The sequence below is a fragment of the Rhagoletis pomonella genome, unplaced genomic scaffold, assembly GCF_013731165.1.
Source record: "Rhagoletis pomonella isolate Grant_MI unplaced genomic scaffold, Rhpom_1.0 Rhpom_scaffold_00003, whole genome shotgun sequence".
In the NCBI taxonomy this organism is placed as follows: domain Eukaryota; kingdom Metazoa; phylum Arthropoda; class Insecta; order Diptera; family Tephritidae; genus Rhagoletis; species Rhagoletis pomonella.
Window position 1 is genome coordinate 61,570,886 of NW_023458557.1, and position 20,549 is coordinate 61,591,434.

General features: G+C 35.1%; 1 protein-coding gene across 4 annotated transcripts in view; it reads right to left on the minus strand.

Annotated features, from left to right (window-relative positions):
- Nucleotides 1–4,613: 4,613 nt before the first annotated feature.
- The window catches only part of LOC118735346 (zinc finger protein Elbow-like), a 228,093-nt gene continuing 212,157 nt past the window's right edge, over nt 4,614–20,549 (minus strand). The window contains exon 2 of one of the 4 annotated variants that reach the window (XM_036465044.1): nt 4,614–6,803. In XM_036465044.1, the coding sequence (XP_036320937.1) occupies nt 5,235–6,803 (1,569 nt within the window). In that variant the 3' untranslated portion in view covers nt 4,614–5,234. The remainder of the gene's footprint in view (nt 6,804–20,549) is intronic. The other 3 variants (XR_004992582.1, XR_004992587.1, XR_004992586.1) reach the window with 3 other exon arrangements.

Consider the following 20,549-nt stretch of genomic DNA (forward strand, 5'->3'; position numbering starts at 1 on the left):
ATTCATACATATATATTTATGTACAACTGTAGCTAATATTGTACGCGCCTTCCCAGGTAGGTTAAGTGCGAGTGATAAACACATGTAGCATAGTTAAATACTGTGTACATAACTACAATTAAAACGTTGAAAATGTTACAATTTCGGTATATGACTGAAAAAAAAACTCTAAAATACACACAAATTGTGGTTTCTAAGACATGTACGAAGTGATTAGCACAGCTGCATCCTTCAACTTGTCAACTCGCGGAAAATTCCCCGATTTGCAGGGAATTTCGGTTTAAGTGGTAATCGGGGAATGGGAATTTTTTTCGGGGAACTGGGTATGTTATTTTTATATCTTAAAGTAACCAAATTAGACGAGTATGTTAATTTTTAACCATTTGACCCTTTTTGGAGCGACATTTTTTCAATTTGAATCGTAATATCTCCACAACAAGAGTTTTCCCAGATATAAGCTATATACCAGATGAAAGTTAAGGTTTCGCTGGCTATCGAAGATCGAAGATCGAAAGTGAAATTCGTATTATGAGCTATGCAGGCGTGTCGAAATTTTCGTTGAGTATCGAATTTTCTGTCGAACAGAATTTTGCTTTCGATGGTGTAACGAAGTGTTAGAAAATTGTGAAAAATGTATGATTTTGTATATGTTTTCTTACATTTTGGCGGCTAGACACTAATTTAAAAATTTTTTTTTTAATTTCATGCAGTTCTAACATCGTGAATACTAAACACAAGCTCGAAAGGCTGGTTTTACTTGTGAAAGAAAATCCCAATGCTCTGTTGGCACGATCTCTGAGAACAAAATCGTAGCGCTGTTGATAGTTTTAAAATATTTTAAATAGATTTGGCTCACAAACGCCTCTTTAGATGGTCGGAACTTTTTAATGAATCTGTAGACAAATTTCTTAAATATATTGTATATCAAAATATATTCGAAAGACTAATAAACTTAAATGTTTAAGAGAGCATTTGCTACTCCTGGCCAGTTTACTAAGCTCTCACCCTCTGACGAATCGTTGAACCAGAACTCGTTGTGCTCATTTTACCACGTTTTTATAAAATTGCTTTCTTTTTTACTTCATTTTAATTAGAACAAATTTGCATAAATATGTATAAGCACACTATTTAGTTTGCTCGATTTGTAAACAAAGCTTCTCAGCGGTGAAAAATATACTATTGTGAACAACCTAAACGAGCGAAATTCACAATAGCGCTATTCTTCATCGAATGAGCGCCATAATACCAAATGAAAATTCGTTCGCTCAGCACTTTCGACCACAGTCGAAAATCGAATGCAACTCATAATAGGGGCCTATATTTCCAGCAGCCCGATTTTTAGTTTTCAGGCGATAACGTTATGACATATTTATATTTCATAAACACAAAAGATAGAGTTGACATGGACTGAGTAGTGCGGTCTCAGTTGTAGTTTAAAAAATTGAATTTTTTTTGAAATTCAGTCAGCAGCCACGCCCACAAAGGCATACGAATCAAAACATCCTGGAACAAAACCATCTTAGTTTTTTTTTGTACTTTAATTCCTGAAAGTTTGAAAAAATTAAATGATGGTACGTGCAGACGCCACATACATACCAAAGCATCTCGTAGTGGAGACACGAACCAAAACACATATACCTCTATATCTTTCCAACTAGTTGCCGGAACTTAATATATAAGGTATCGTTTGAAAGGTATTAGCCTATAGAATAACACTAAATATGTTGGGTGTGCCCACATGCCCCCTTAAACCGGCAAAAGCAAAAAAACGTTTTTTGTTTCGCAACACTTTAGCCTAATTTTTAAGAATCCGGTTAATCGCTTATGAAGCTTGAATACATTTTCTGGACACACTCTGCAAGACCTTTCCAACAATATCTCAAACATGTCCATTGGACGTCTGGATAAAAACTTCCAAATCTCGTGTATATATAAGCGAGTCATTTCAGCATGCTACTATGGCTGCTTTCGTCACTCGCGCGCCCTGCCGTTCGCTGTGATAAGCGAGTCATTTCAGCATGCTACTGTGGCTGCTTTCGTCACTCGCGCACACTGCCGTGCGCTGTGTATAATATGTGCAACTGAGATAGACTAATACTGTAGCGCCACTACAAATACCTAAAAAAAAGTTTTCTGAAAATTTGAGCCTTTAATATCAATATAAAATTTTCCGGGAACTTGTTTTCAGGTACTTCCTACACAATTTCGAGGTGGAAGTAAAAAAAAAATAGTCGCCGAAAAAAATCACCCTGGTATGTATGTACCGGACGTTCAGATTTTTTGAGCAGTGTGGCTAAGGAGCTCATCAAAAGCAAAAAATTTATTTGTCAAAAGTATTAAGGAAAATGGGCGTGGCGCCGCTCACTCATATATGTGCGTAACTATAAAACTGATTCATCTCGAGCACACTATATACATATTGTTCTTAACCTCTTAAGCCCCGCCTTGAAAATTTTTAAATCGAACAAAACCTACTCCCCCCAAAATATAGCTAGCTTTGAGTTTTTTGAAATTACCGTTATAAGAGCGGGGAGACTGGTTTTTGTTCGATTTCAAAAATCTGATGAAAAATAGTCAAGCTGTTAATAAATAAGTGCATCAAGTACGAACATAAGAGTTGTTTTGAAATAAAAAAATGGGGTTTCGGGAACAATAAGGAATCTATTTTAATGTTGTACTCGACCATAGCTACAACCTACACTAGGTTTTGTTTCGGGTATATTTTTTGTAGCACCGCATAATAGGTGAAAATAATTTGAAATTTCCTAGCTGCATAAATGGACGAGTTATGACAAAAAATCTCATTTCTGAACAATCAGTTTTATGGGAACTACGAGTTACAGCGTTTCGATTTTGGTGATTCCCACAAACGATTAATGCGTTATAAAAATACACGCACTTATCAAATTTTAGTCTGATATCTCAAAAACTGTGGGACCAGATTGGGTTCAAACAGACGGTAATGGTTCTGATCATTTTGTATACATTTTCATGAACTAAGAAAGAAGTAACATGATTTTTTCATACAGAGTAATTTTCGGTTTTTCCATGTCAGCGATTTAACATTTTTGAACAGAAAAACTACTTTTTTTTATCAAACTTATGTCGTTTTCGTTTCTACCGAAGAATGTTACCTTCTCTTTGCCCTCTACGCACAAATACTAAGAAGAGGGCAATGAGAAGGCAACATGTTTTGTAGAAACGAGAACGCCATTACACATTAGTTTGTTCGATTGCCCACAGTTTGAAAACCAATGGGTTCGAGAAATTAATTACAGTTATAAAGTTATGTAACACCACTCAACGGAGCTGAGATTCGTGCTAGTTGTTATGCTTAACAGTTCGTAGTTTGAAAACAAAAAAAAAACTCCTGAAAATGTGCGGTTGACTGTGAAGTGACCATTTGAAATATTTACTACTGCTGAAAAATTAACCAAAAATACTGCTACAGTACTGTACCAGCTTTATTTACATGTATAGGGTGTTCTGTAAAATTATTTAATAAAGGAGATGGGGGCGGGGAAGGTTGAATTTAAAACTTTGTGAGTTAAAGGGGAAGAAAATAGTTGACAGTCATTTTTAGAAAAAAGTTCTATTCTCAACGGTAAGTTCTAGTCAAAATTTGGCTCTAACGATTTTTATACTATTTTATATTCTGATAATGTTTTTGATTTTAAGGTTATCTAGACAGGTGTTATCTCTGGATATATTCGTACAAAGTTGCCATCTATTCGAAACTATTTATAAGTTAAATAAAACCTCATATTGGCTATGACGTGAAAAGTATTTTAAAAATCCCCAATTAAGAGATATTGTTAATAGGGTTGCTACCTATTTTCCATTTTATATTTATTTGAATTATTGTTTAGAAATAAAGATACAATATTTTTATTCACGGATACTGAAAGAAAGATTTTAAACAACTCTTTTCCTATGTTGTGAGTGTTATCCGTTAGTATATTAGTTTAATGGTGCCCCTTATTTTCGATTATCCAAAATTTTACTAACACAATTAAAATGGATATCAAATTAAAAGTATTTTTGAGAACTTTAATCCAGAAATATGTTTGATGAGGGTCGCCACGTTTTATTTTTGTAATACGAATTTGTCTCTTATTCCCTTAATTAAAGTTGAATTTGATTTTTAAATAGGTGGTAACCCTCCCACATGTTATTTACAAATAAAGCCTTTTCAAAACCATTTCAATTGATACTCATATTGTAGTAATTAATTTAACTTAATCGTATCTATTTTTTTAAGCGGTGGTAGCTCCTTTTTTATGCTCTAACCTAGATATAAGCCTTCTCCTCGCCGAGACGAACACGCAGGTATGCGTTCTTCTATAATCGGGCCACGGCAACATAGAATAGTATATCGGTGTTTAACTTTAATTTCGTTGATTTGGTGCAAAAATTGGACGTCCTTCCCGCCTATTTATTTCATTTTAAACATTTGCTTGTGCTTGGTGTATACGCGATAAAAGCACACAAACAATTTTGGTGGTATGTGTAGAAAATTTAAATACCCTATCAATTTATGTCAATGTTCAAATGATATTTTGTACTTACTTGCTCGTTCAAATCCGTATTCAAATAATGAATCTATTAAACAATTAATGTTTGACGTGATTTTATTATTTCTTTGCTGATGACTTAATTGAACCTTAGAGTACATTTACTTGTAATTTTATTACAACATAGACGCCATTCGTAATTTAGACTTTAAAATATACAACAACGCTGTTTCGACTTTAATTTTGATATTTAGATTATACATACATACATTTTATTTATTTTTAATTTTGATAAACATTTTAATTATTTAGTTAATAAAATAAATATTTCTTCTTTTATTTTTGTAGCATCGCGCCAGGTGGCACAAATGCTCTGTACAATGACAATAATTATTTGCATATTTTTAGTAATTATAATTACATACAGTACAAGTAATTGCATGCTTCTGCGCGTATGCGAAACCGCACATACAAACGTACATCACACACATACGTATGTACATATAATATGTTACATCACTAGCATTTTACGCAACAATAATTCGTGCCTGCTACGTTTTGTAGATACATTTTTTCCAGTGTAAAGAAATTATCAGAGGAAAGACATTCAATGCCAAAATTGACTGCAAAGATAAAACGAATCAGCTATTCAACCAATGAGTCCATTTATTTCAGGTGCGCTCTGTAGGCGTCTCGAGCTCTTGCGCTCACTGCGTCCTACTATGGATGCGATGATCCCATCCGAGGCGGTCCGTAAAGAGAATAGGGCGCAAAGTACTGCGCTAGCGCCGGGTGTGGTGGCATCGGCAAACCACTCAATGTGCCAGCTGCAGAGGCAAGTGGCGGTGGTAGCATGGACGGTTTGCCATATGGATGATAGCGTGCAGCGGACAGGGGACTCAACGGCGGTGTGGGGTAAGTGCGCTGAAATAGCGGATGTGTGGGTGGGATACCGCCTGCAGCAGCAGCGCTCAGCACTGAGTCAGGCAGCGATGCGGTGTGTGTGCGCAAATGTTGAAACAGCTCATCGGAGGTGGCGAAGCGCTTACCGCAATACGCCGCATCGGCGCTGATCCACGAACAGACGTAGGGCATTTGTGAGGCAGCAGCCAGCGCAGCCAATTGCGCGTGATATGATGAAGCGGCCGCTGCTGCAACGGCGGCTGCAGCCGAAGAGCCGCCTCCGCCCATCGATGACGATTTACCACTGCTACCCTCACACTGTGGGCAACCGGCAGGACATGGCTGCCCGGCGGCTTTGTTGAGAAAATGCGGCGAGGATGGACAACCGGTGCAGTAGGGATCACGGCAGATATTCGGTGTCATCATGGTGGCTGGATCGATGCCCTTCAGACGGGCGTAGTTCAAGTAAGGATGTAAAGCGGCAGCCTTAAACATTGGATGGTGCTGTGACATTAGAGCGCTCGCCGTCATCACGTCCATTGCATATGGTAGCCCGCTTGAGGGATTACCACCCGGATAGCCAGCATAGTAGGAACCTGAGCTCGTCGTCGGCACACCTGCAGCGGCAGCCGCAGCATGTAACGCTTTAACGTAGTTGGCTTCTTTGGCAGCAGCGATGGCCGTGTCAGTGGCCGATTGCAAACGTGATTGGCTAGCAGCTGCTGCAGCCGCAGCACTTGGACTCATTTGCGCACTGCTAGTTGTGTGACTCAACGTCGCCGATTCCTTGGAGGAGGAGCGTTGCTGCGGACTACTACTATTACTTATACGTTGCTGCAAATCCATCACAGCGCCAGCGGAGGCAATTGGCGAACTCTTGTGCAAACCATTCATGCTGGTCGCTGGCGAGTCGCGCTGTGAGGTGGCACTTTGGTTTGAATCACAACGTTGTTGTTGCAGCTGTGCTGCCTGCTGTTGGCCATTCAACAGCATAACGCTGCCGCTGCCATTGCTCTTTGGTGTTCGCACTCGGCCGCTATTGCCGATGAGATTTAAACTGTTCGCAGACGCACCAGTACTTAGATTGGTGGCGCGTTCTGTCTCTAATTCAAGTCTGTCTCGCATATGATTGTTGTTTGTTATGTTATTATTCGACTCATATGGCTTAAAGCTGGATTTGATGTGTTCCACGGACCCGGTTGACACGGACGATGATTGACTGCTAACCGGCGAGGATTTGTCGCGTCCATCAACGCCACCAGACTTCAGCGACGATTTGGTTGATTTTTCGATGTTGGCGGCAAGCAGTTTCGGGTTGGTAGTATCCGCACCGATTGCGCTGCACGTCTGCGCTAGCAGGGCTAGCGGACTGCTTTTGCTGTCCAGCTGTAATGAGAAGAAATTTTATAAATACATTAGTAAGTCGAAATTATGCAGAGTATTTATGGATATTATGGGCTAAGTTTGTAATAAGTAATTCATATAATAAATAAATCGGAGTATATGGTGTAATATGTGCAATCAAAAAAGTGCATGTAAAACTACTACTGAAAAGTGTTTATTTTTCAACCAGAATCAGTTCAAGTATATGCACAAGATTTTCAAGATTTGATTTTGAACATGAGTTGTTTAAAATTTACACATAAATATACACCCGAAATGTTTAAAATCACAAACATTTTGAAAGTAAAAATATATTTTTTACAAATAATAAATATTAAGTGCCAGGGGCGCACGCAGGAATATATTTTTTTAAGGGAAAGGATTTATACTTCTAAATATATATCATCAGAAAATACTGAAAATTCGCTCTTTAAAAAACATTTATGCAAGTTTTATGTACAGTATGAAATAAATAAATAAACTTTTTAAAGTTTCATAAATCGCATTTTATTAACATAAAATTTACAAAGAACTCGGACATTTTCAACCGGCTTCAAAAAAGGAAGGTTATCAATTCTTTGGCGTATTTTTACTTCTTTTATTTATTCCACCGCATAACTTTGCACCGCGTGAACCGATTCCAATAATTCTTTTTTTACCGGAAAGATGGTACCTTAAGGGTCGTCCCGTAATTTGGTTTAGATGGTTTATTAAATCATAAAAAAATTAACGGTTAAAGATGCACTCAACTTTCAAAAGTAATACAAAATTTTACAAAAGAATTTTAATATAAATAATATAATTAATTTCACGAAATTTTTGCACTGTTTTATTCATTTTCGTCGATTTCTGGTTTCTCATTTTTAAATACTTCGAATAACGAAAATTTAACTGAACTTGTATTTTTATCATGTAGCTAATTTTGGTGGAACGAATTCGAGGTTAGCAAATTAAATCTTCGAATGCTTATTAAGTACATATCAGTGGTAAACTTTTTTAGGCTGTAAAGTGTAAAAATCAACAGTAAGTGAGTATGCATTGCATATTTTAGGACAATGTTTTCATTCGCAGTTAAACTTTAAAGAGCTCTCAAGAAAAAAGAAAAATTCTTACAAAATGACGCACAAGAAATGGAAAAGAAATTTTTGTCTATCAAAATTTCTTAAATCATAATAAATTTAACCCCAAAATCCAAACTTTGAGTGCGCTATGTGACAAATTTGATATGTAAAAGTAAACAGACAGTGTTTAATTTTGCACACACTAGGAGAGGAGCTGGTTACCTCTCTTTATATGCGTAGATTTAAACGAAAAATTTTTAGAGGAAACTTTAAACATTTTATGTGTAAACTGTGAAAATGTGAACAATAAATGTTTAAAACTCAAAAAACAAATTTGAAATTTGTTCTACGCCACACATGATAAGTAAAATTAAGCAAGCAGTGTGTAAATTTGCATTCATTAAGTGAGGAAACTGGTTACCTATCTTAATATGCGCAAATTTAAACAAAAATTTTTTAGAGTGTGCCCGGCAGTGAAAAGCCAAACCAGTCAGAAAAAATACTAGTTCATTAACTAGTATGTGCCTACCAGTTCGACAATTTCGAAAAACTTAGGCGATCAGCGACATCTGCATTTGAATTGCCAAAGCCAAAAATAAAACGCAATTAATTGCTTTTCTTACAAATCTCGGCTGTGGCGTCACGTGAAGACTACTGGTTCTGGTTCTGAAATCGCAGGTTCGAGGCCGCTTGGGGGGGTTCAGATTTTTAAAGTTAAATAAATGTAAGTAATAATAATTTATTCAATTTATAAATAAATAACAAATTTGAAAACCTAATTGCAATGCAAAAAAAACATTTAGGAAGAAATGCTTGTGCTATAAAAAACAAAGTAATTAAACAAGAATATTTTTTGATAAAATTAAAAAATTACAATAAACAGCCTAAACAAAAAAATAAATTTATAAAAAATAAAAATAAAATAAAATAAAATTTCCCTGCGCCAGGATTTGGACCTGGGACCTCAGGCTTACCACGCGAGTGCTTTGCTCTGTCGGCCATTGTGACTGCTGGAGCGTCGCGAGCCAAAAGGCACACTTATGCTTTTCACGGGACATGAATTGGCAGACAATCTCATCAACTGGTATGATGCTACTGGTATTTATACTAGTAGATGCTGATGCATAGCCTGACAATTGACATCTCGTAGGACATCGCAATGTTAAAAATACCAGTCGCTAACATTGAAAAAGGATAGAACGTGAACTAGTTCGGCTGAAACGCAAACCGGTAGAATTCTAGTTCGCAACTAGTAGCTTCCCTGCAGGGTGTACATTTGCACGCACTTATCTCAAAGTAAACTGTGAGGCAGCGAAGGTCTCGATTTTACGTCATTGCTAAATGGGCCAATCATTTTAAAAATAATTTTCTTCATTTACATAGGTCTTACATAGATACAAATATATGAGTTTAAATAAAATTTTAATCCCAGCAAACATTTGGAGTAATAAATGAGTCTTTAAGGAGTCATATTTCGGAGCCTTTACGCTCATAATGAGTTCAGTACCAGGTTGACTGAGCTTTGCCCGGAGTACATATTCTTTTTAAAGGTTTCAAGATTTGGATAGCTTTATAAAAATATTTAGGAAATAAAAAAAAAATTGGATTTCGATATCTATTAAGTAAATGAAATACCTGGAATGAATGGTACATATCTTGAGCGTATACATATGTACTGTGTATACTTAAAAAAAACTGATTGAAATTAACAAAATAAAAATTTTTATTACAAAGAAGCGCGGAATCCCTGATGTAAAATATTTTCTCAACAAAAAGTTAACAACAATACCTTTCATTTGATATACATATTGCGATGTTTTAAATAAATTGTGTAGAATCGAAAATAAGTGGCAACCTTACACTATTGTCTTAAGGGATAACGTTATGTATACAGGGAAAGTATTGTTTAAGAACCTTTTCTTGGTACCCATAAATAGTAATATTTGACCTTTTTTTCCACAAAAAATTAAATAAATATGCGATTCAAATTAGGTGGCAACCCTAAAAATAGTTTTTAATTAGGTATCTTTAAAATACCTTCCAATTGATACCCATATTATGATGTTGTAATTAATTTGTAACTAATTTCGAATAGGTGGAAATCTTATACGAGCCTTCTAGGAGATAGTGCCTATTCAGATAACCTTAAAATCCAAAACATTTTCTGTGTACAAAATTTTATCAACATCGTTAGAGCCGTTTCCGAGAACGCCATAGATATATATATATATATATATATATATGTATATTAGAGTGGTTAAAATTTTTTTTTTGGAAATTCATAAACGCTATCTCAAATTATTGTTATTTGTGATAAAAAAAAGAAACGTACTTTTTTATTTTGAAAAAAAGTTTTTTTAGAGGACGCGCTGGTCGGTTTTTTATAAAAATGCTGATATTCTCAATTTTTTGTTTTCTTGACATGTTAAAATTCAGGTAAAAATGTGATTTTTGTATATAAATTTTCTGGTATTATTGGGGAACATTCCCTTAATTACGTACCTGTCTTGGGTAGTTAGAATGGGCCTAATGCCCGAAAATATGCTCTCGAAAAGAGACTAATAAAATTGAAACGTTGCTACTGAACGATTTACGCGTTGTCATGGGTTGGAACTTGTTATCAGGGGGTTTCGTGGGTTGCTAATTAGGAACCTGAAGTCAGTTTTTTTAAATTCAAAATGGCGGATCCAAAATGGCGATAAATTTTTTTTTAAATTATTGGATTGGTTTGAAAACCCGCACTCGGGAGTTTTTGAGGTCGCCGAATACGAATCTAAAGTCAATTTTTTTTTAATTCAAGCTTCGCTCATCTTTAGTTCAGCTGGAAAACGATGATTCTCTCCTAGATCAGCTTTGTGTATGCATTTTTGGTAATCTTGGCAAAATATATTTTTGTGTATCTTACATACCACCGTCTAGCGCTGATTCTTTATATGCTACTCATATAAGCAATATTATGAGTCTTTATGAAGCAAATGAAGACAGTCATTTTTGTATCCTAGGAGACTTTAACCTGAGCAAAATTACTTGGTTAAATTTTCTTAATAACGGTATTTTAACGCCCACAAATGTGAATAGCTCGCATGAAATAAATTTCATTGATAGCCTCTTTAGTATTAATCTCACCCAAATTAATTCGTTTTTCAATTCATTACATAATCTCTTGGATCTGGTTTTTGTTGATGAAAATTTAACCTTTGAAGTCTCTGAATCCACATTCCCGATATGTAAATCAGATATGCATCATGTTCCACTTTCTCTCTCCGTCGAGTTTGTTAATTTTCTTTCAAGTTCAAGTGCAATCTCCAATATTAGTTTTAATTTTCGTGATGCGGACTTTGACTCCCTAAATGCTGAAATTCTCGAAGTGGATTGGCTATCTATCTTCCACTCGAAAAGTGTTGAGGAATGCTTCGATGTTTTCCTATGCAATATATATGAAATCTTTACTAATAATCTTTCTTTACTACCTGAGCGAAAGCATAAACTTCCATGGTATACCAAGCGCCTCAAGAAATTGAAAAATCTTAGGAACAAATTTTTTAAACTTTATAAAGCTTCTAATAATAACCTCCATAAGGAAAATTATATGAGATATAGTAAAGATTTTAATGTGCTGGATAAATTCCTATATAAAGAATATATTTCTAGGTATGAAAATGAGCTGAAGGAAAACCCTAAAGCTTTTTGGAAACATATTCGTTCTAAGAAGGGTTGTTCTAATATTCCGGTTTCTATGACTTACTGCGGTGCATCTTCTGAATGCCTACTGGATTCTGTTAACCTGTTTGCTGATTTTTTCAAATCAAATTTTGTTTCAAGCAATACGGCTGGTAGTTTCTGTGCCGGTGTTGCTAAAACGGTCTGTTTGGGGTCCTTGTCAATCTCGGAAACTGACGTAATAAATGGTATTGCTGCCCTTAAATCCTCATTAAAATGCGATCCTGACGGACTCTCGTCATTTATATTGAAGAAATGCAGTATGTCTTTTTGCAAACCTCTGTATTATATTTTTAATTTCTCATTAGCGAGTGGTAAGTTTATTGACCGATGGAAAATAGCCTCTATCACTCCAATCTTTAAATCTGGCAACAAGAATAATGTAGCTAATTATAGACCGATCTCGAAACTCTCTAACTGCTCGAAACTTTTTGAGAAAGTAGTTAAAGAGAAGTTATTGTTTGCAATTAAAGGTTCCATAGATGAGTGTCAACATGGTTTTATTAGCGGTCGATCCACGGTTACGAACCTCGCTACTTTTTCACAATTTTGCGTTTCGTCATTTAAGACTGGCCAACAAGTAGATGTTATCTATACAGACTTTGCTAAGGCTTTCGATACTGTTACCCATAGTATACTATTGTACAAGCTCGAAAAAATGGGTTTCCATTCTACCTTTTTATGCTGGATTAGATCTTATCTCAGCAACAGAATATCATTTGTGGAAATTGAGAACACTAAGTCTTATTCTTTCGTAGCCACATCTGGGGTTCCTCAGGGTAGTATTCTCGGACCAATTCTATTTCTTCTTTTTATTAATGATATAGGATCTTGTTTTAGGAACTCGAATTATCTGCTCTATGCAGATGACTTAAAGATTTTCAGAACCATAGCAAGCTTCTCAGATGTTGTCCTGCTACAGGACGATCTTAATAACTTAGCTAATTGGAGTATTATTAATAATTTACGCCTTAATATTAAAAAATGCTTCCATATGAAGCTTTCGAAAACCCTCAATATCCATATGTCTACTTATAAACTTTTTGATGACAACCTTTCTACTGTTAGTGAGTTTGTTGATCTTGGAGTAATGTTTGACTCAGGCTTTACATTCTCAAATCACATAAGTTTTATTTTACCAAAGGCCTATTGTAACTTGGCTTTTTTGCGGCGATATGCCAAAGACTTCAAAGATCCATACACCAGGAAAACTTTATATGAAAGCTTAGTGCGCTCGAAATTAGAATATGCATCGATAATATGGAGCCCGATTTATGCTGTTCATTCTCAGAGAATTGAAAGAGTACAAAGAAGTTTTAGCAGATTTGCTCTTCAACCGCTTCGCTTCTCTGATCCATTACCATCTTATAGTGCCCGTTGTGCCCTCATAAGCATGAAGTCACTGGCGTCCAGGCGTTCTATTCAAACTCTGATGTTTATTTATGACCTAATCTGTGGTTTGGTTAACTGTCCGGAACTTTTAGCACAAATAAATTTTAATGTCCCGCGCAGAACTCTCCGCGCGCATTATCCGTTTAATGTCAAGATAATCCGAGCTAATTACTTTAATTTTGATCCCATCTCGAGGGCTCTCGCAGAATTTAATAAAATTTTTTGTAGTCTTGATCTGGATTTCGCACTTTCGAGGTCATGTTTTGGTTCTAAACCAGCTTCATATTATATTTAATAGCATACGCATGTATCTTTTTAGTCTGTAAGATTTGTTTTTCTAGTCTGTAAGTTTTGCATTGCTAGTCTGCAAGATTTATAAAAATCATAGACTTAATAAATTGAATTGAATTGAATTGAAAAAAATGGCGGATCGAATATGACGATCAAATTTAAAAAAGTGTTACTAAAATTAAAACGTTGTGTCTGAACGTTTTAAGCATTGTCAAGAGGTGAAACTCGTTTCCAGTGGGTTTCTGGGGTTGCTGATTACGAATCTGTTTTCAGATTTTCACAATTCAAAATGGTGGATCCAAGATGGCGACCAACTTTAAAAAAAATATTGGATTTGTTTGAAACTCCTAACCGCTCTCTGTACTGACTTCAGATTCCTAATTAGCAACCTCAGAAACCCCTTGGTAACAAGTTCCAACCCATGACAATGCGTAAATCGTTCAGTATCAATGTCTTTTCGAGAGAATATTTTCGGGAACTAGGCCCATTCTAACTACCCAAGCCAGGTATGTAATTAAGGGAAACTTCCCCAATAATACCAGAGTAATTATATGTAAAAACCACATTTTTAGCTGCATTTTAACATGTCACAAAAATAAAAAAAATGGAGACCATCAGCGTTTTTTTAAAAAACCAACCAGCGCGACCTCTAAAAGAACTTATTTTTTTCAAAATAAAAAAATACGTATCTCTTTTATCATCACAAATAACAAAATTCTGATGTAGCGTTTATGAATTTCCACAAAGAGTGTTTTTATGAACAACTCTAATGTACATATATACAAGAATTGCTCGTTTAATGCAATTTAAGATTTAACAGTCCGATATAAGGGTGTTTCCCTACCTCCGAAGGTTGACTTATATGAGCTTAAATTCAGTCATATTGAACTCTTATCGGCCTCGTATACGGCTAATTTTGGACCCTTAAAAGAATTTTTAGTCTCATATATGAATCATTTCAAACTCTTATTAAGGCTCTTATCGGCCTCATAAATTACTACATTCGGACTCTTATTTTAGGTTGTTCTTTGAGTCTTATTGAACGTACTATATTTGCAAAGGCATTCAGCAAAAATTTCTTTCAAATAACATGCATACATACTTACGTGCATATACACATTTCAACATACATTTAATAGTAGCAGCTGCAGCTAAATTTTGTTCATTTTTTGTTTTCTAATTATCTTCAATTTCTGTATAAAGAAGTTTAAATATAAATTTCAAATGTTTATTGACTTTAAATTGGCACAAGGTGCTGGCTCATAACTTGGGTCATATATGAATCCTAAAGGATTCATATAAGAGTAAATTTTTGTTTTGTTTTTGAAACTTATATGTATTTCTTACCTACCTAGAACTTCTTTTGGACTCATATATTCAGAAGGCTCAGAATATATAATAACAGTTTTTTTTTTTACTCTATGCCAACGGGATCCACGCCTGGAAATGGCCTCCTAGCAGCGTTGCCGAATGCTTTGCTGAAAAAGCGTCATTTTACCTTGAAAAAATCGTAATTTCGGCCAAAAAAACCTCAAATTTTTGGTTATAATACTGGGTGGCGCCGAATGGGCTATATGGTTTGAATTCCCTTTAACAGTTTTCTTTGGGGATATTTGAAAGAAAGAGTGTACGTTAACAAACCAAGAACCATTCTCCAACTCCAAACCAACATTCGAAATAAAATCATGGCCATTACACCCGAAATTCTGCGAAAAGTTATGGAAAATATGCTTAAAAGAGCACGTATGTGCGAATCAGAAAATGGACATCACTTACAGGATATCATTTTTCAAAAAAAAATTATAATAATCGCCTAAATAAAAAAGATATAAACCATTTAAACCATATAGCTATCGGCGCCACCCTGTACTTTCATTCAGAAACATAATAACACATTGAGTGTAAAAACTCGGACGGTCTGCTAATTCTACTTGTGGTTATCAGATTAACTAAGTAGAAAGAGTCGACGAAAACCTTGGTCATCGAACATTAGTGAGCGGACTTAGCTCGCTTTCATAAATAAAGTTTCATGAGGGAGAGAGAGTCGGCCTGCAACAATACCATGATGTGTGTGTACCTACGACTCGTTGAGTTTTAAAAAGCGTTCAATTGCTATTCGACTCAAGCATGACGTTTGGTTAATTTTCATCAGTCTCATATTTAGTTGCGTCTAATGTTTGTTGACAATTCTGCGAACTCACAATAAAACGAATTGTAGATTTTAATACTTTAGAATCTGCAGTTTTTGGTGCCTAGTTAATAAAGACGACAGGGGTCTTTTCGTTTCAAAGTATAAAACCTTGAGGGAACTATTTTCTCTAAGGCCTTTTATTAAAGACCCGAGAATATTTCTGCATCATTGCAGATTGTTTGAAGCTGTTCAAAGTGAAAAATTATGTTAAGTTCACCCTGAAAAGCACAACCCTCGGTTGTGATTTAGCAACTGGATTTATTAGATCTTAATAGGTAAATCTCCCAATGGAGACATAGTATTACGTCTTTTAATCAGAGTGTATAAACACAACATTACTTAGCACATAAAAGTCTTATCAACTTTGAAGTAATTAAGGAAAGCGCAAGTGTATTGCAAAATGTTGCCACAAGTGGCATTAAAGCTTAACGATATAAGAGATAAAGATAAACAAAAAGCGGAAGTAGACGCAGACACTACTTGCATTTATCAAATACACACACACATGCAATTTACGTGTATGAATATATACATACATATGCAAGTATACATATGTATAAATGCAAATATTTATGCATATTATGTATCCGCGCCAGACTATAAAAACTTGCAAAAAGGGGAACACTTTAGCGCGTAATGCATGAGTTTTTTCATCAGATAAGCAACGAAGCAATAAAGCCGAAAAGCGAACGTAGGGAATTCGCTCAGTAGTATGTGGTAAAACCAGAGTATAAAAACCACATAAAAACTGCACTTTGCGGCTTATTTCAGAGTTGCTCCAACTTTCAGTATGCTTGACTTCATATGCATGTTTCGGCCTAAAAGTTCGCTGTTTTGTTACACATATTTGTAAAAACTTTAGTTACATAGCTACATATGTATATGGACAGAAATTTAGTTTTTTGAACATTAATTTAAAGTCGTCCCTAATTTTGGATAATAAATATTTTGTAAACTTTTCATTAATAAAACAATGTAATATTCTTATTTTGACAAACAAAGCTTTTACTTTGTTTGGTTACTGTCCAATTTCAGAAAGGTTTTTAATTCATCCGCATTAGGGATGCGTATCGGCAATGAAAATTTGATATATCGGTATCGCGATATTCCAAATTGACGATATTCGATACCGATATATCTACTAAAATAATATCGATATATTGAATATCGGCAATATCGATTGACACCAAACTCGTTGGTTTGTTAGTTTGCAGTTTTGCGTATATTTCGTTTTCGTTTCGTTGTTTTTTTTTTAATTTATAAACGCCAAATACATATACGTAAAACTATCAAAAAAAACACGAATAAGCATAAATTTATATCACGAAGTTACTGTGGCTAAGATGCACTTTAATTATTTTGAAAAAATAGTAACCAGAGTTCAACAACTTTGATTTTCCCCTCCTCACAAGCAAGTCTAGGACGTATACTCTGTATTGCGATTCGAAACTCAATTGCTGCGATCCTCCTTTTGAGTAGTTGTTTCAGGCGAGCTGATGTCAATTACCTTTGTTTATAAAAATATATTTATTTGTATTTACTCCTAACATATTCACTGTTATTTATACTCTGGTAACTTAGCGTCTTGTTTTCTGTAGAATGATAATTTTTCAAGTGTACAAACAAATTCGTTGTCCTCCAGAGTACGCAACAATTTTCTGGCAAGTTTTGCATTTCAATTTCCTATCTTTTAATCTTTGGAAATCTCTCCACGCTTCACTTTTTGGAGCCATGATTTCGGTAACACTTTCGATGACGGAACGCGGCTCTGGGGGCTGAAATTCAGAGTATAGGTAGGGTAACATTATTTGACTTAAATCAATATCAGCAATATCGATATCATCGGACTGAATAGCCGGGTATTTTGTTCCGACTTTTATGTATAAACAAAATAAAAAAGCCTTAAGAACCAGCGAACTTGAGAACCAGCATTACCTTTGCTAACAATGCTAACCTAGATTGGTTACGAGTTGATTTTCAAGGACTGCTGTTAGATATTCACAATTAACGAATTTAGTTTGAATTTAAATTTGTTTCCTGAGGAAGTCTTAAGAAAGAAGTCTGATGTGGACTTTTTTGCTTTTTTCATTTTTCCTAATAAGCAAATCGTTGTACAAAGCTCAATAGCACTGTTGAAATGAAATAATTATTATTAGGATTTTTTTAGTATCCATCGCAGATGTGTGTGGAAGACAGCTAGAAACTGTTCACCTAATGTTGCTGACGTTCGGTGTGATCAGCAGCCAGGAGGATGTCTGTACCTACCCAGCAAAAAATTTTAGTGGTAAGTGTTCTATAACGCAATGTAATGCATAGTAGAATTTTCTTCAATATTTTATTAATTTCATTGCTTTTAATCATTACGGGGAATGCAAAGTAGAATGATTCACCGTAGGCAGCTGAAAAATAGAATGAATATCCAAAAATTATTTTTGTTTTGCTTTGTTTAATTTACAGCGAAGTTGAAGTCAGTCAATGAAGAGAAGTACATAAGTTAGGAAGTAAATTTTTAAGTTTAATTAAATATGAATGTATGTTCATGCCAATTTTTAAGTAAGATCTAAATACCTACATAAATATATACAAATGTATGAATGTACTGTAACTGATTTATAAAAATTTTAATTAATTTTAATCTTCTAAGACAATCTGTATTTTCTGTTTTCAATTGGATATATGTAAGTATGTACTTATCTAGGCATTCGAAGGCAATGCTGCGGCTAAGGGTTTACGGCCAATGACATGCCCATGTTAACATGTTGTCTTCTTGAAGCGAAAGGGTAAGCGGTTCCCATCGCCTAATTCGATTCCATATGTCATATTTTCCACACTCGTGAATGCGAATTCGAATTTTTGGAATGCGAATGTTAGGAATAACATTATAAAACTATAATCAACTTAAGTCATCGGTTTTATTACTTAACAATTTTGTAAATTATTAGAACATTGAACGAGTGCTTAATCTAGTAGTCAAAGTTCAAAACGGGCATAACATATTTCAAAAAAAAAAAGTAATTTTGCTGCCTTTTCTCCCATGAGGCTCATATATAAGGCCGGCTGCACTGAACCATTGCTCACTTGGAACGCTGGCGGGTGGAGCGCTCAAATATTTGCTGACCAGATCTGTCAATTTGTCGTATTTTAGTTTAGTTTTCTACCAATCGAGAGGATTTTCACCGAGATGAGCTCGTTTTTCTTCCTTCAATTGAGCTTTAATTACACATTTTTTAATGTCTCCAAATTCTACATCCGAGTCTTCGCTTTCTAGGTTGCTTATAAGACTTTTAGCAGTAAGTGTTGAAGGCCCATCAATGTTGCTCGATATACTACTAACCGTTTGGCGCCTGAAGCTAAAAGCCGGTTATTGTCCGCACCCTGGTTAAACAGACTTAGAGCCATTTTAACAATATCAGAGTGGACTCTCTGCCCATGTACACATTCGCATTCGCAAAACATTCGTATCATTTGATGCGAATGTGTAAAATGATGCGAATCATTCGCATAACGAATGCGAATGCAAATATTCGCAACATCCCTGGTATTACATATATTACCAACACTCGTTTGCTCAACATTTACACGTGACTACTTGCTACATGAGGAGACTAAACACCATTTTATGAGTCAGCATCTTAAGTGGCAGAACGTGACTTTGGTAATCGGCGTATTTGGATCCTGCAAGCATGGATGAAAAAACTAAACCATAGTATTTAGGTACCTACAAATATATTTCTCCATATGTACAAATCGATGGTCCTCTGCAATAACGACACAACTCAAACTTTTATTTATTTCGGTAGAGCCAATCAAAGATTTTGTTATTATTTGCAGTCATTCTGTAGGAAAAATTTGTAAGCTTTCAAATTGTGACTTTTTCTAAAGACTTAGTAAGTGTTGGACTGCGAAAATAAGAAATAAATGACAGCTCCTAAGTATTTGAACGAAAAAACTCCATTTGTATTGCGGAACAACGGCATAAAACGAAAAGTGTCAATATTTCCAATACAAAAATTACTAAGTGTCTCACTGAGGTATACGTGGTTACGCAGTATTTACACGTTTCGATGAATTGCCCTAATATGCACAGCATGGTTCCATGTGCAAATACGCAAATACGGTCAGCTCTGAGTACTCAGGAACTTTCAGTTTAGAGGTTTATTAGGATTTTTAATGTATGTCTGTCGGTAAGCTTCGACCTCGACCTCCTTAAAAGGCAAATGTTTTAAAGAATGCGACAAACGGCTCCTAATCGATGACTTAAAAGCATGAACTTTAAATCTCCGATGCTCTGGACGAAGGTCATCATAAGGAGGTCAACGCGTTAAACATCGTTTTGATGTAGAATAAGGCCAATCTAAAAAATAGTTTGAGGTATTAAATAATACGCTATAAGTTTGAATAAATATTGCAATATGTACCGATAGACATTTATGAAATCTTCTGTTCATTTTAATATGTTATTTCATTATTATTCTTTAAGATAAATTTTCTACTACTTTGTTTGTTTTTATTTGATAAATAACCCGTATTCAAAATCGCAAAATTTTCTATATACTGAAGTGCATGTTGCTCCCATATTAAGTAAATATAACACTCCCGAATTCATCACTTTGGGAGACATCGCTTTCTGCTCCCAAAAGAGTTATAATGGAGTAAAAAAAACGAAAGAACTATCTTATTGTTTCGAAAAAATGTCAAAATGAGTAGTCTTTTGTTATTAACTTTGAAAGATCTCTTTGATTGCTCCGAACTGAGTAATAATGGAGTACAAAACCGAAAAATCTCATTTATTATTTCAAATCATGTCTCATGGAGGATTATTTTTTTTGTTAGCTTTGAGAGACATCACTTCTCGCTCCTAATCGAACAATAATAGACACCAAAACTTTTATGCCTCAATTTGGGAGTTTTCCCTTCAGGTTCTAGTGGGATAAAACGAAAAGTTTCAATATTTGCCATAAAAAAATTACTAAGTGTCTCACTGAAACTATGTAATGAACGGCAAAATACGAATAGTGTCAAAGTGTTATTTCACATAAAAGCATCGCGAACCTATCGAGAGTTTTTGACTTATGCCAATATTCAATGTTAGAT